General features: G+C 41.1%; 1 protein-coding gene across 1 annotated transcript in view; it reads left to right on the top strand.

Moving 5' to 3' along the window:
- Positions 1 to 16438, top strand: part of LOC104526896 (leukocyte tyrosine kinase receptor) — a gene marked incomplete at its 5' end in the record, with an annotated part of 51308 nt that overhangs the window by 2761 nt on the left and 32109 nt on the right. Inside the window, 7 exons of the mRNA XM_010170476.2 lie at positions 1459 to 1614; positions 2273 to 2495; positions 9268 to 9407; positions 11348 to 11485; positions 12379 to 12531; positions 13260 to 13360; positions 15160 to 15310. Of these exons, the coding sequence (XP_010168778.2) occupies positions 1459 to 1614; positions 2273 to 2495; positions 9268 to 9407; positions 11348 to 11485; positions 12379 to 12531; positions 13260 to 13360; positions 15160 to 15310 (1062 nt within the window). The remainder of the gene's footprint in view (positions 1 to 1458; positions 1615 to 2272; positions 2496 to 9267; positions 9408 to 11347; positions 11486 to 12378; positions 12532 to 13259; positions 13361 to 15159; positions 15311 to 16438) is intronic.

A 16438-nucleotide genomic window follows, 5' to 3' on the forward strand; every position in this document is an offset into this window, starting at 1 on the left:
AGAGGGGCTGTTGTCCTCCTTCCCGTGCCCTGCTGGAATGTGGCATCGCACACACACAATTTGACAGTTCGCCTGCTTGTGGCTTCCATTTAAAAATGACAGGCTGAAGAGTGCAGTGGACCTTCACTAAGCTGTATGGACCCGATGAGGTGGGCTGAGAAGCTCAGGTGGTTGGCCCAGCTGGTAGGTTGAGAGAAGCAGCAACCTGCAGCAGCAAGCAGGCCAGACAGGGCTGTTCAGGTGGGAGTTCACAGCCTGTCACAAGCCACAGTGATGTGCAACTCTGTGGTTCCCTCACACTGAGGGCTGTTTTATTAAAATGTAGTTACAGTTAACTTTAAAAACTAGGAAAACTTGTCTACTTCAGCTGTTGCACTCGAAAGATGCTTCCATTTCTTCTTTTTCTCAAAGCTTAAAGTATAGCTGATCTTCCAGAGGCTCATATGGGTTTTTTTCTGCCCTACCTGTGTTGCCTGTGCAACCACCTATCCTTATTATATCCCTGACTTTAATTCTGTTCTTTATACCTGTCTTTTCTCCTCCCTGGGAATAGAGCTACCAAAGGGCTAACACGTCATTCATGTTTGCAAGGTCTGAATACCCTTTGAACATCAGGATCCTGAATACAAATGTTTAGTCTCTTACTGTTTCTTATATGGCCTAGGGGTCCTTCAGTTATTACTGTAATATTATTATTACTACTGAAATAAATATTGTGCAAGTTAATATCAGCTTACCATATCTATTCATCCCCGCTCTGTGTGGGAGAGCTTTGTGCAGCTAACATCCCTTCGGGGAGTTTATATTAGATTGATGAGAGAACAGTGAATTACTTCTTGTCTGGTTTATAATATGCTGATTATGAAAAATTCTGGCTGGGATGATCTAGAGTTCTCAGTGCTGCAAATGGACTCTGGAGTTTGTTAAGAGACTGTTCTTGTCCATCCTGCTGGAGGAAAGCAAAACTGGTTAAAAAAAAAAATATATATATGTAAACCTTGCATTGCTCAGCTATTGTGCTTGAGACCCTGTCAAAGCTCTTTCTATTGCTGAGACAGGGTTGACCTTAGAGTTTCATTTGTTCCTCTCTGCCAAAATGCTAAATCTGTACAGTTTCAATATCCTTGCTGCACTAGGTATTCTCATTCAGGATTTTATGTACATGTGCACTAGACCTTCCACTGCTGTAAATTCACTGTTGCTATCAGTGGGAGGATGCTGATTTACACCTACCAAGAATTTGAAGGGTTGTTTTTCCTTTTGGCATGTCCTGCACCCACCCTGGGAGATGCTGTGTTGTTATTGCACAAGACAAACTTTCTTTTTTCCCTTCAACTCTTCCATTTCTTGGGAGAGAGAGCTTCTATATGCTGTAGATCTGCTGATTCATGTGCCCATATCACCCCTGCACTTTGAACTGGGGAAGACCTCAATGAAACCTTTGGTTTCTCATGGCAGAAATCTCTTGTGTCATCGGCTCAAGCTGTTCATGGGTGACGTCTGCAGACGATTTTGGAAAACCGGACTGGGTGCTATCTTCAGCTGGTGTCCTGGTGTCCCGGGAGAGGCAGCAGCTGCTTCTGGAAAACAGTTCCTCCCGTGGAGATGTTGAAGGTAGGCAGAGTTACAGTTCCCCTTGAATGGACACCCTTCTCCTGGCAGTGGTGGCAGCTGTGGGTGGCAGCAACAGGAGCCAGCAGGCTGAGGCCTCAGGCACTTGTCACTAAAAATACTGCCATGTGCTAATTCTGGTGCACAACTTGCAAGTGTACTGCCACTTAGTGCCCCAAGAGTCACTAGGAGCACTACATGATGTATATGTGCTGCCTGAGTTGTGTACATATGTAGCCTGTACACAGCCAGCCCCTTTATATCCTCCTTCTGTATCTCCCAGTTTTAGGATAAGCTACTTTTGATTACAGAGACTGAATTTTTCTTAGGAAACTCAATCTTTTACAAGCCAGAGCTGGCTCCATATGTCTACTGTCTGACGTGCAAAGTCTTTGGCTTTTGTTTTGTTGTCTTCACTCTGCTTTGTTTGGTTTCTTTTCATTACTTCTATCACTTCTTTACTTATTTCTCACATTTTTACTTTATTCTCCTTCCTCTACTTTCTGGGGTTTTTTGGGGTTTTGTGCATAGCCAAGACTCTCCTTTCTCATGATTCCTTTCTTCAAACTCCTTATCCATTTTTCTCTTATTATCTCTCTTCCATCCACACTATGTGTCTCTTCTTTGGTTTTTGTTTTGTTTTGTTTTGTTTTCCTCACAGGGGACATTTTCCTCCTGAACACGAGTAGACTCCCAGATAGATGTGAGTTCAGCCTGCGTAGCCCCATCCTGCCTGGGAGCTTGGACTCTTGCTTGCTGGAACTGGCCATATATTCACAGGATGCTGTTCCTCTCCTCCAGAGGTTCACAGTTGAAATCAGATATGTGGAGACAAACAGAAATATAATGATTTCTCTGAGAGTTGTCCATGAGGAGGATGCCGGGTAAGACAATCAATTTGCAGTTGTTCTTTGAATTGCAGGGTAGATTGAAGTCCCTCCAGGCCACTGTTTATCAGTGTCTTTCCCTTCTTGAGATCATTGCTGCTCTTAGAGCAGAAAATGAAGGTAGAATTGTCAGGACTGAAGCGTGCAGCTTCCTGACAGGATATCTGTAACAGACCCAGGTTTCGCATCTCCCCTTTGCAAAGAACACACTTTTTTAGGACCTTCTCTTCTTCCCTCATGTTTGGAAGGGTCAAGATGGGTTGACTCTCTCACTGATGCTAGGACTATAGCTGTAAAATGCACTCGGTCCAGAGGTTGCCTTGACAACATGACTGATATCTTTAAGTATTCAAGGGGCCCTATCATTGTTACAAGGGTCACATTTCTCATTTTGAGATAGGGTTAACTTTACCTCTTCTGTCTGCTAAGTTCAGGAGTATCCTCTTTGGCTTCATTTGTAGAGTTCAAGGAGGGGAAAAATAGAGGCTAGAGGTGAGAAGAGGTGAAGACAAAGAAAGAAAGTGCAGCAACCCTGGATCTTGCCATATATTCATTTTTCTTTTATCTTCCCAGTGTTTTTCATTCCTGCATATAGCAGAATGCATTAAGGAGAAGAAACGGGAAAAGGGAATGAATCACATCAGGAAAAGGAGAAAAGTCAATGTATCATCTGATTTTGCCATTTTCCATGTGCTTGTTTTTCCTTTGCTGCAATCTGCCTTGCAAGAACCTGGGTCAGACATACAACAGAACTTTTTATTTCCATCACCTGACTGACTCCCATGGAGAACTTGAGCAATAGATCCCAGTTCTTATTTTCTTTGAATTCTCTGACACTCCCCAGGCTGCCATGGAGCTCTGTAGCCAAGACTCCTGATCAGCCAAAGATAGCAAGGTTTGACTAAAAAAACCTGTATTTATTTTGTTTCAGATCCCTCTCTCTCTTTCTCCTGCTTTTAGCTATTGCTCACTTCCTTCCTGGCTACTCCTTCCCTTTCTTCTTGCCAGTTTCACAAGGAATCTGTTGCATTTTCTGAGATCAGTTTCTAATCTCCTTTTTTACCTATATCTGCCCTTACTGCTTTGAGTATTTGACAAGCTTCTGCAACTGCAGCCACAGCTCCATTCCCCTACAGACACTCATAAAATACCTTTTTGATGTACTTAGCTGGCTAGACCAGGCTTTGATCACAATCACTGCAGCATCTCTAGAATGGATCATAGATGTTGCTTAACAGCTTATTTAAGCACTGCAAAACAATTCTACATTAAATCAAGATTATAATGTCTCTAAAAGTGATGGCATTTGGATTTATTAGAATGGAGTTAGCTTTACTGGAAGTTGGCATAGACACTGGTATTACTTTTTCTTAGTGAATGAAATGAAGCACTGGTAAGCTCAGAGGGTTTAGTATTAAGGTTTTAAAGATGGAAGGTGACTGAGTCTTGTTTTAAATCAAGATAGAAAAGAGGGATAGAAAAGAGACAACAGAGTTAGGAACCATGTTATGTTTATTGTCCTTCCTTCCCCCATCATTACAGGGAAACTTTTTAAAATCTCTGGATAATTCCAGAAAAATCGGAGCATGCAGGCAGGACAAAATTTATTTCTAACACAGTGATAGAGCTGCTTCTTACTAGGCAGGTAGTCTGAAATGAACATTCTCTCTGTGATTAAGATTTTAACAACATTGATTGTTAAGAAGAGAGACCATCCTGAAGTGTTCCCACTTTCCAGGGGCTTTCCATAGGGAGTGGGAGTTCAAGCTTTTCTGTGTTACCCAAACCCTACTGCAGAACAAGGAGGACAGTGAGCAAATAACCTTGAGACAGGTGTCTATGTGTAATGCATAGTTTAACCATTGACAATTACTAATAAGGGTTTATCTTGATACCAGAGTAGAAACTTAGATATAGAAAAAAGGCTAAGTGGCACTTTTTCAGATAATCAAGCACACCAGAAAATCCTGCTTCAGTCCCTTTTGTCATCCCTCAATTCCAGGATCAAGCTATACTTCACCCTAAATTCCATCACTTCCGTGAACTGTTTCTTTCTGGACCTAGAAATCTTCTCCTGGTGGTCTTTCCTCCTTCAGGATCCACCAGCTACACAGTTCCCCAAAGCTTAAATATATGTCATGCATGAGAGAAAGTTGCTGTCCCGTCCACCTCACTAACTATTAGCATTTATCATTACACTGGTAGTATTGAAGCTGCCATGCATTTTTTTCACACATATACCTTAGTGAAAGACAAAGAAACAGATGGACCTTCAGACACCATGTTCTCTGAACAAGGCAAAGCCACAGTATTTATTGTTATATACCACACCTAAACGGAATGGGTATTCTCAGTTACTACCATTAGAGGGAGAACCACTGAGGGAGTGAGCTATTTGGAATTCTATCTATTTACAAAAAATATATAAAATTCTATTTCTCATTATCTCAGTAGAGCTCAAATGTCAAGAGCCGGTAGCTTTGCTTGCAAGTCCAAGCCTTCTTCATCTGGCATTTGGCTCAGAAAGCTGTCTTCACTTTCTCAGGGTTACAATTATGGTACTTGTTCAGGTCACATCTAATGTCTTTTTTACTGTTTTGCATATCCCACCTTTTCCCTCTTTATCACGCAAACCCAGAAACAGTCACAGCCGAAAATCCTTCCAAGTCTTGTGTGCTTTTGTTTTGAGTGGTTTCACATGCTTGTGTTTGTTGTAGACCACAATTATTTCAGTGTTGACAGCTGAAACCTTTTCAGTAAGGAGCTAGTTTCTTTCAACTCTAAGTACTCACACTTCAGTGAAAATAAAAAAGCATCACTTGGGGTGGGGATAGTGTTTTCCCTTTCCATGGTCAATAAGCCAAGTTGATTTTGCTCTGTTTTCTTTCTGAAATATAAGGCACAGGCCACGATATTCTTGGTAGGTCAAAAAGTAAAAAGTTCAGGGCCAAGTGCACACATGGGTTTCCAGTTAGCCAACTTCACAAAAAAATTATTGCTTATTTTTGTGTGTCTTCCCCCTTTTTTGGGGGGTGGTGATGCTAAAATGCCCTAGCAGCTTCTGAGACACTTGTAGAAACTTGCCATCTTTGACAATTCTGTTCCACTAATGTGATTGTTTTTATCTACAGAAGTTATTTAACTTCTGCTATCGTACATGGAAGCATTGCCATATAGCTAGTCTAAATATCTAGAAACATGTATGGTCATTTGGGTTTCATAAATTAGTTGTCCAACTACATAAGCCTTTGAAAGGGAGTAGTCTGGTAAGTGTCCTCAGAAAATGCCTAACATGTACTGACAACAATAAGCACAGCCATTTCGATTAAAAAAAGTGCAGCTAGAAAAGGAGAGGCTGTCCAGCTGTTATATAAGACTATGATTTTTTGAACACCCATCTGGGTGTATGATTTACTGCTCCGCATGCTTCTGTTGAAATTGCACCCAAAAGTACAGTGTTTCAAATAAGAACTCTCTAACTAGCTGGTGAAGGCAAGAGGGTTAGGCATGTGTTCTGCTCTCTCTTCTATTTCCTTTTAAGTCTGATGGCCAGAAGTGGATGTTTGTGAAGAGTTGTAGACAACAACTTCCCTTATGTAGAAGAGTAATGTAGAGCTGCTAATTTGTGCATTCACTGATTGAGCCTAGAAGCATTTAGCATACATACCTTTGTGCAATAACCCATGCAGTGAGTCCCTCGAATTCAGAAAAGATTTCAGCTTTCCTGTCCAGCTTTATTGGATTTTTCACTCTTAATGAAGAAATTGTTGTTCTTAATATTAAAAGTCTTTTTTAAAATTAATGATCAGTTACCTTTGTTGGATATGGAAAGGCATGGCATTGAAAGGACTGGTAAGGGAAGAAACTTTTGCTCAGCAGAGGAGATTGAGAGGCTAATGAAAATCAAAAGTTGAAATTATGTGTTTGCAGGGTGAATCATGAATTCTCTTGCCTTAAGCATCAGGTTGCTTGCAACTCCAAACTTTCTATCCATGCAAATTTCTCAAAATTATATCAAAGACTGATAGGCCTTCCATACATACAGATCAATTTAAACATCTCTGTTTAGAAGAAGAGTAATATTACCTCATTACTTGAGATCTGGTTTGACATAAAATCAATAGTAAAGGTATTGGCTTATCTGGAAGCCTGCTACAATGATCCATCTTCTGCTAGACTGACAATAGGCTTCGTTCCCAATTCCATTAAGAAAATCAAATTGGCTCTGACTAGCCCCTGTTTGGATAGTGGGACCAAGCAAATAAGTTGTAATTATTTACAGCATTAGAAATCTTGGTGCAGTTGGATCTTAGGGGTGAGGCTTTCTCTGAGGGGAAATACCTTGATGATGATGAGACTCCATGCACAGAAGTATTCTCCATGACAAAGCTACTTGTCATTTCTTGGTCTCTGGATACCTGCCAGCTTTTGCTGTGATATTATAAATGAAATCAAATTTCAGTACTAGAGATATTTCAGTGCATAACTAGAATGTTTCATGGGACCTTAGGGCTCTGACTCAGAAGAGCTGCCAGTTCATACTAGTAGTGGTTTAAGATAGTGGCCTCACTCTTTTCCCAGATGCCACAATTCTCCCAGCAGAGATGGCAAAATGGACCATGTGTCTTTCTCAGTTGTGACGTCCTAGGGGTTGGTTTATTGACTTAGATCACCAGTGGTTTTCATTTATTTTCATATACCAGGCTATAAATGGCAAGTTCCAAAGTGTCTGGCTCATAAACCATGTAGGATTAAGGTGCAGCGGCTGAACTAGTCATTGTTTTCAGCTGTGGGGCACTAATGTCTTTAGTTGTTACCACTAGATGTAGCACTGGTTGTGAATCGGAGGCTGTGTGCTGCAGGTTCCTGCCCTCAGGGCTGTGATAACACTGGCAATACTGTGACATCTCAGCTGAGAGGTGGGTTGTAGCTTGGTGGAGGTACTAGAACTATGTCTCAGTGCTTGGAAGGTCTAGTATGCCTAATAGGTAAATTCAAATGATTTAAAGACTGTCCTTACCTTCAGTGGCTCATTGAACCAATTTTGTAGCCAACAGGATGCCATGGAGTGATGAACAAAGCTGTGCCATGTAGCAGAAGTGACTCAGTTCTGGGTCAGTGCTGAATGGTCTCAGATGTTGTGCTATGGTGTAGCAGGGGGACATATATTAATATGTAATACAGAATGAAAGTAAAGCAGTCATTCTTGTTGGGTAGTAAAGATGGTGCATTTGTGGTTCAGGGCTGGACATTTCTGAAGCTGAATTAAATTCCATTGAACTATTAAGTATGATATGATGGGACAGGAAACAGGATAAATAAGGTCATCTTGATAAAAGGAGTTCAACTCCAGATGAGTTTAGGATATCTGTGGTATTTATGTGTGTGTACAATGTACCAGAAAAAGGTATGTACTTGGTTTGTGGATGGAGGAATGAATTAGGTAACTAATCAGTGGCAAGCAAAAGTGGAGAGGGTGATAAAAAATTAAAGTTGCTTTGGGTTTTTTGCAAGTTGCAAACTAGGTGGTCTGTGATTTTCATATTGTGTCCAGCAGAGAGATGCTTGTTGTCTAGGTGATGCCTTTTAATGTATTTCTGATGCAGGACAAGGGCTAGATGATCACTTCATGGCAACTGAAAGCATTTTCCAAATAAAAAAGTAATACTAGGAGCAGAGTTTGAGCAACACATCTTAACACTCTGACCTGGCCTCCTTATTATCCCACTGGCACTGACTTAGAGTCACTTGTCCAGGTGCCCTCAGCAACATCAGCAGCATGTAGGATATGGGTAAATTTATCTCTGTCTAGTACTCTTTTCAGAAAAGAGCTTAGAGCAAGGATTCCTTTGTCACTATCCTTGCTAAAACCCCTTTGCAAAATAACAGTGTGTAGTTTTAACTGTATTTTATTGTCTTGTTAACATGAGGGAGAAAAAAATAAAAATAAAATACAAGTATTTTTTTAATGACATCTGGATACTCTGACTTCCATCAGACTGATTTGAGTGAGGTACTTTGAAAATTCCCATTTGGTATCTTTCTCTAGCTTTCAATGCCTAACAATCATCTTTAAAATTAGAGTGCATGAGACCATCTGTCTTTTTCTGAACTGCCACAAGTGCTGCACAATTGAGAAACCTTTGCTGTCTAGGGACTACGGCATTTGTTCTGTGGTGAAATACAAATTGCCAGAGCAATCTGCATTTTCTGGAACAACACTTCTCTTCTTCCCCTTGCTTTGTGGGTGCACTCTAGCTTTTTAAGCTGGGAGGTTAGATAGAGAATGCACAGAAAATGGTTTTCACACTTGACATAACAAAAAAATGTTCAGGGCCAGACATTTACTTCCAGAACATACAATGTCAGTGTTAGCTTGAGGAGATCAGAGACTTGAGCAGCTGCTTGCTTGATCTGTACTTGCAAGAGCAAACAGAACACAACCATATATGTGGAAGGCACATACAGGAAGGTGTCCAAAATTGGTGATAATTTAAGCCCCATTTTAACTTAAGAATCATTGGGAATGGTTGGATCTTTTCATCATTAGCAATGGGATCTGCAGCAAAGATAACTGAACATGAGCTTGTTAGGCTGAACATCACTTGTTTTGTATCAACACCTGTTTGTTATGTTGAGGTTTACATTCATCAATTTATTTCCCATGTGGATACTATTGTATTTGGTACAGTGCAGAATCTTTATGCTAGAGACTCCATGGATTCCAGTGTGCTGTGTGTATGTCTGATAGCTCTTTGTTGTCTTCTAGGATGAAATGGAAATACCTGATGGCTCAGATTGGCCAAATAGAAAGACCTTTTAAAATCACCTTGCTGTATTCAAACTGTGGAGCACAAGGGGTTGGAGTACTGGCAGTGGGCTCCTTGCAACTCAGGAACTGCTTTCATGGTATGTTGCAATACAGTCAGGTTTGGAATAATTAAATGCAGTTAGAAAAGAGAGCAACATCCTCACCAAAACTGATGAGTGTGATCAGGGAGTTGGTCAGATGGGATTTAAATGAAGGCTGAGTCTTCTCTGGGGTTTCTGGCAGTGCTTACCTGTGCACATATGCACACATATGCATGTGATTTACGTGTGTGCGTGCTCCAAAGGCAGGGTTGAAACCCAGAATTACAGAACTGGTTTAAGTGATCCTCTGCTTTTCAGCTTTGCTTTGCTTGATCTTTGTATGAGAAAACAACAAAGATCTGCATCCGGCAACAAGGACGGAAAAAAGTCTTTGCCTGGATTATTTTAGCATTTAATATTTTTCTTTCTTAAATAATCAAGAACAAAAGACTTCTGTATCACCAAAGCCTTTTCCACGCTGGAATTCTATCTTCCAAATCTATAAAGAAAAGAAACATTGATCTGCACTCCATGGGGTCTATTTGCTACTGAGAACTTCTGTCTGAAATGAAAACAATTGGAATGTAATTATTCTCTCCAGAGTACGGAGTGCTCAGCTCAGAAATCCTCAGTTTTATCTAGCACTTACAGTCCTGTTGTGAATGTCATGCAAATAATCCTCAATAGCTGCGCAGAACCTTGCTAATGTCATTTAGGCTTCTTGGAAGTACAAGAGTCTGTCAGCACAGGCAGCCTGCAGGTTGGAGTTATAATCATCTTCACTTCCTGGTTTTCATACATTAATGTAATGCTATTGCTTCTGTTTTGCAGACACTGTAGAAATAGCTTGGAATGTCATGTCAAAAGCTTCAACTGTAAACAGAGAATACTGGTTTCACAGAGCTGTTTCATAATATATCATGAGATTTATTTTTGATCATATTAGAGATTTGATTTTATTGCAGTCATTAATCTTTTAATTTAACAAACGTATTTTAAATGTAATGCTTTTTTGACAGTCATGGAGTTTTGAGGGGATGCATACAGCCTGAAGCACTATGCTAAACACTCAGTCCCTAAATAAGCTGATGCATGTACCCAGCACAACACAGTGCCATGAAGAAATACTCTTTCACACTGTCTACCTGGATTGCTGCAGAGGTGTCCTTTTCCTTCTGGAATTGGTTCTCTAACTTTTCAATTTTTTCTAGAGCAGTAACAATCCCAGTGGAACTTCTGTGTAGAGCTCTGCTAAAGGGGAGCAGGTCCAGAAGAGACCTACAGAAACCTGCAGGTCCATAACAGACCTGTGCACATACACACCCACAGGGCAGGCTGGGTGCGTTACGAGTCATGCTTTTGGGAAACACCAGTTCAGCTTAAAAAATTGTGTTCAGCCTGGTTGCTGGGTACCTGTGCAGTCAAGTGCTCCTGGAGCGTAGCTGACTACACTAGCTAAGGTGTGTGAGAAAAGTTCCTGCCCAGAACTGAGGAAGCACCTATCTTCACAGGCTTCACAGAAATGCGTCAGCAGCATGAATGTTAGTTAAGCTTGAGTCCAAATAGGGACTCATTCATAGCAATGTGTTTGTCAGGACCAGAGCTACGTGGGTATCTCTGCCGAAAAAAAAGCAGCATGCCATAGCTGCCTGGCAACTGTACAGGCATGTGTGCAGAACTGAGGAGCATATCATGGTAGGAAATTGCAAGGTCCTTAGTGAAAAATAAAAAATAAATTATCTAAAGATAGCGTAAACATAGCAGAAGACAGTGCATGAGAGAGAAAGGAGCAATAAATTTGGTCTTCATGATAGCTGAGGTGATCTGCAGGTATCCTATGCTGGATAGAAACCTACATGGTAAAAAGCAGAGGTACGTATCATTTATCACCCAAAGGACACTTTCTGAGGTCCTACATGCGAAGGCTGATACACTTGAAGGGTCGTACACATTTTATTAACTCATCTCTGGGCTTCTTTCTTTTTTTTTTCCTTTAGACAAAGAAAACCAAGATCTTCCTATATATGACAAAGGCTCCACATTCCCCTGCCTTCATGGAGGCTGTGTCAGCCACCTACAAATCTGTGAATTCATCAGTGATTGCCCTGCCAAAGAACAGGAAGGAGTGAGGTGTGGTGAGTATGTGGCATGGCACTTTGTGGGAACCTTCATTCCATTAGAAGAAATAATTTCGAATGAAATATAAGTTAAATTTATTCCATCTCTAGATTAATTCAGTATTTTGCCTCCTGAATTAATTTAGCTTATTTACATTAATTGGATACCAAGATTCCCCTTGAAAATTCACCCTATATAGGATAAAATGCATTTGGGTTTTTTGTTTTGGTTTGTTTTTTTTTTTTTTTAAATATTACAATAAGGAGCTCAATGACCTGCCTTGCATAGTTGCTGCCACTTCAGAGAAAGGCAAAACCTTATTTACGTGTCTACGGCTGGATGAGAAACACCTTCTGGGCCCAAGGTCTGAACCTTAGCAGGTGCTGATCATCTTTCTAGTGCCAGCCACCAACACAGTCCCTCCAAGATCCCAGTTCAGAGTTCTTCTTGCACATCATGACAGACAAATCCCTTGATGCAGTACATGTGGTGCTAGGAAGCATCAGTTAGTTTTGTTGCAAGTACAGAGACAAATAATCTGTTGATTTACCTTCCTTTTCCATCACAAAAAACGTTGTGACACCTGCAATTTCATGTGCAGCAAGGCCTTTACAAACATATGGTGGTTATTTACCATTCTTCAGATTGTGGGAGCTGCAGTTTTGCACGGTATCTAGAGCAGGATAGAAGTGCAAAGTCTCAGATATCTCCAGAAGCAAAGTTTTGGCTTTCTGATGGTGGCTCTGGAAATAAACAAATGAGACCTACTAATATTTTGACATTGAAAAACTGTGTAGCCTAGGTTGGGTAGCTTAGATAACCACAATGAAGTTTGACTTTTGCTGCTGTTTTTGTTCTTCCATAACCAAGTTTCTCCTATTTTCCTGCTTTTTCTTATTCTCCGTTGTAGACAGTCTCCCAGAGGGCTCACATTGCTCTTTTGAAGAGGGTCCATGTGGCTGGACACTGAATGAAACTGCAGCATCTCCTTGGTCTATTCGGGGCTTTACTGAAATGATTCAAGATGACTCATTTGTAGGCTCTACCTTGCAAGCCACTGGTGGTAGGTTCCTCATAGTTCCCTCTCACTCTCTTTGTATCTGTGTGTGTGTATATGTATATGTATATGTATATGTATATGTATATGTATATGTATATGTATATGTATATGTACAATAGGCTTGAACTTAGGTTTTTTAAATTGGTTTAAAAATTTTTGCATCATTGCCAAATGAACTTTAGCATCAGATAATTCCCAGAACTGTCAGCTTGGTAAATAAGGAGGGAGGCCAGACCTTCAAATGTTCAGGTTGAAAGTCAGAAGTGTTAGCACACTTGCCTCACAGTTCCCTGCCAGACTGAAAGGTGTCCATGTGAGTGTCCTGTTTGTCTGTTGAGAGCTTGTATAAACTATCCCTGGGAACAAAGACTACAACTAAGTTCTTCCAGCCCAGTGTTTGTCTTGGCAAGAGTCATTGATGCTAATGGTGTAAGAGTTTGGGCTGATCAGGAGTTCTCTGTAGACTGGTATAAGCCTCTGTATGTGAAGATACTTGAGTGGTGTCTGAGGTTTATGGACTCATGTTCCAGGAAAGGCTTTGGGATGTTGAATTTTGTACTGCTGAAACCTACCAGAGTGCTTATTATATCCTCACTAACAGATTTGCTCTCAAACCTTGCCTTTCATCTTACACTGTGCTTCAGCACATGATGTTAAATTATTTCAAGAGAGTATTAAAAACAAAAGCAAGACATCATCTTGTCTTATCTGATTCACGTTTCTGTTCACAGGACACTTCCTCTACCTGCGAGCAGACAGCAATCAGACGAGCGGTATGGCCAACGCTTACAGCACCAGCTTGCCAGCCAGTATTGCCACTGAAGACTACCAGGTATATCACTCTGTCTTAGGAGTTAATCATCAGGCTATAGGCACTGTTTGCACAATTGGTGCATTCTGTTGTGCCTCTGCACACTCTACAAAACACTGGAAAGCAGAAGAGATGGCTACTACTTGTTGAAAACTAGAAAGGAGACATGAGGTGCATCCCCAGTGAGTGGAAGCAGGAACCCCAAACCAACTCCTCAGTATGGAGAACTCCCCAGCCTAACTACCAACTATTCCTCTGAAGGGTACCCAGCACCTGAATTGTATGGGGTGGACTTGGTTTGTAGGAGAGGGAGCTGGCTCTCTGGGTGGTTGAGCCATTCAATATACTTACTACTGAGACTCTCTTCATAAATTCTGCAATAGTTTCATAGGAGTTAACACATTTGACTGCTTCACTGTGAAACTGTGAAGTTATTAGGCATTAGATTTTCCAGGAATATATATAGATAATAAACTTCTGTTCACATTCTTCAGGAATTTCAAAAGGTGAGGGCAACCTGACATGGATAAAAAAAACATAACCTGCATTCAGTCCAAATCTCAGGAGCTCCAAGATGCTGGAATTAAAAATACTAAATAATATTGTACTCATAACACTTAGGAAAATTGAGCTGGAGTCCAGCCCTGCTAGGGGAAAACAGAAAGCTTTGATGCCTTCTAATAGGGCTGGCAAAAGCAATATCATGCAGCTGCCAAAAATGTAACTATACCATTTATATTTATTTATAAATCCAGGTCAGGTTTGCTGGGTAGTTCCAACAAAACAAAACGTGCTTGGAGCTAGCACATGTGGAGAAGCAGTAACTGTTGGTTATGGTGTACAGGTCACAGGAGATCTGGACCCATTCTCTCCTCCACTGTCAAGGGTTTGAACCCACATTTCAGGAGCAAGGAACTTCCTGTGGTTGTTCTTTGCAGCGCACACATGTGTGTGCTCCCTTTCTCTGTAATAAATAGAGCAGCTGAGAGCTCAAAGTGGTGGTGGAAGTACCAGTTGTCTCTTGCTCTGTGGCAAAGTGGAAGCGGTTGCTCCGAAGAAAGAGGGGCGAGTCCTGCTTCAAAATATTCTTTGACCTGGTGATCAGGTTGCTCACCTGTCATATAGGTGCTATGGTCCAGATGGTGTCTATGACTTGGAGCAAGTGTATGGATTGCGGTTTCCTGTCTCTAGAGACAGCCTGATTCCTTGTTTGAAGGTGCATTTGAGGCAGGGCAGCTCTCCCCTCAGAGTGCTTTTGTGCCCTATATAGCGCCTGGGTATAGATTGAGCCATATCAGTGCAACACATTAACCTGCATGGTTACGATAAGAATCCTTAAAAGCTTTAAACTATGGTTCAAACACTTTCACTGGAATCTTTAATCTGGTGAGAACACTGAAGAAGAACGTGGTTAGGATTGTTTTTCTGCAAGTACCTAACTCTAGTGGAAGCATTTAATGATAAAGCGTTTCTTGAGTTTAAGCGTGTGTTCCTCTGCTTTGCTACTCTTTGTTCTGAAGGGGAGGTAAGGAAACCAGTGCTCTCTCACCCAGGTGGTGTCTGAGGCCATGGATATTGTTGACAGTGGTTGAGAACAGCTGCCCAACAGAGTATCAGTCAGCGTTTCCACCAAGAAAATTCTGTGCTAGGAACAGTGATGAGTCATACACAAGCAATGGGGGAGACTTAGTGGTGTGTGAGATTAAACAGTTTGACCCAGGATCAAAGGTGTGGTGTCTCAAATCCCCAGGGAGGGGAGAAGTGAGTGGCTTTCCCTTTTTATCACATGATACCATACATTTTCTCTTCCTCTATTACAGATCCAATTCTCTGTGCATATCTTTGGCAGCTACAATGGTACCATCTCCTTCTCTGTCAGGGAAGAGATAAAGGGAGCTCCAATCACCTTGCCGATGTGGGAAAGGGCAGGGAGCTGGAGTGACCACTGGTTTCTCATCACCCTACCAATGCCAGTGCTTTTCAAAGAATTTCAACTCCACCAGCAGCATCCAGGGTTGTCCCTAGAGATTTAGTAAATTGTTACTGTTGATGTTGTGAAGCATCATTTTCATCCTTGCCTCCTTCCAGGGCCGTTTCTACTGAAAAAAATTGCAGGACTACTGCACTTTTGTTTGCTGAGGGAGTATTCTGTCATACCTACATATCTTATACATGGCTTAGCTCAGCACATACCCACACTGTGTGTCTGCATTTCCACACAGCCTTAGACAGTCCTTAGGTATTGGGAATAGCAAGTGTCTGTCTTAGCAAGATTTTATCAATCTGAGAAAGCCAGTATACTCACAGTAGCAAAGTGCTCCCAGTAGGGAAACAGCTATATTAGCACAGCTGAAATTTATACTCCCGCAGTAAAAACAGCCATGGGAGTCAAATGAGTGATAAAACCACAGTTTAGCCAACACAGCTGTCTACTCTAAGATCTGTATTAGTGCAGCCGAGGCAACTGGAGATCGATCATTGCCACATCACCGATGCAACAATCTCAGGAAAAGACCATTGCCCAAATCAGCCTTGCACTCAAGTTTTCACAGTTTTAGATGTGAAAATACAGTGTGATGTTGGTTTTCAAATGAAGTCAGATATTGAAGATTCAAAGAATTTCAACCCAATCTAATTTTAATCAGGTATTTCTCCTCCCTCACCCAGTGTCATTCGCTCTCGAGCCATGTAGCTGCTATTGGCAGCTGGTTATTTTGCACAACACACACAATTTTTAAATTGCTCCAATCTACCTTTCTGCATCTTCCTTAGGAAGGCCTGTTTCTCATGACACTTAAGACAAAAAAACCTCTCAAAGTCTATACAGTGAATATTATAAATGGAAAAATATCTACCTAATATAGGCAATAAATAATGTCTCAAAACTTCATGGATTAGAAGGTGTGAGGGGATTCTTTTTAACTTCAAATATGTTCTGCATCTTTGTGTAAAAGGCTAAAGGATTTGGGTCTGGAAGTGATAGCAGTTCAGACCCAAGCAGCAGTAAAACTCAGAGAGAGAGAGAGAGAATATGTTGTTCCACCCTCTTTCTAGTTTAATTTCATTATTACCTTTGGTCTCAAAATTATCCTATGTTTA

The sequence above is a fragment of the Antrostomus carolinensis genome, unplaced genomic scaffold, assembly GCF_000700745.2.
Source record: "Antrostomus carolinensis isolate BGI_N321 unplaced genomic scaffold, ASM70074v2 scaffold24540, whole genome shotgun sequence".
NCBI classification, from domain to species: domain Eukaryota; kingdom Metazoa; phylum Chordata; class Aves; order Caprimulgiformes; family Caprimulgidae; genus Antrostomus; species Antrostomus carolinensis.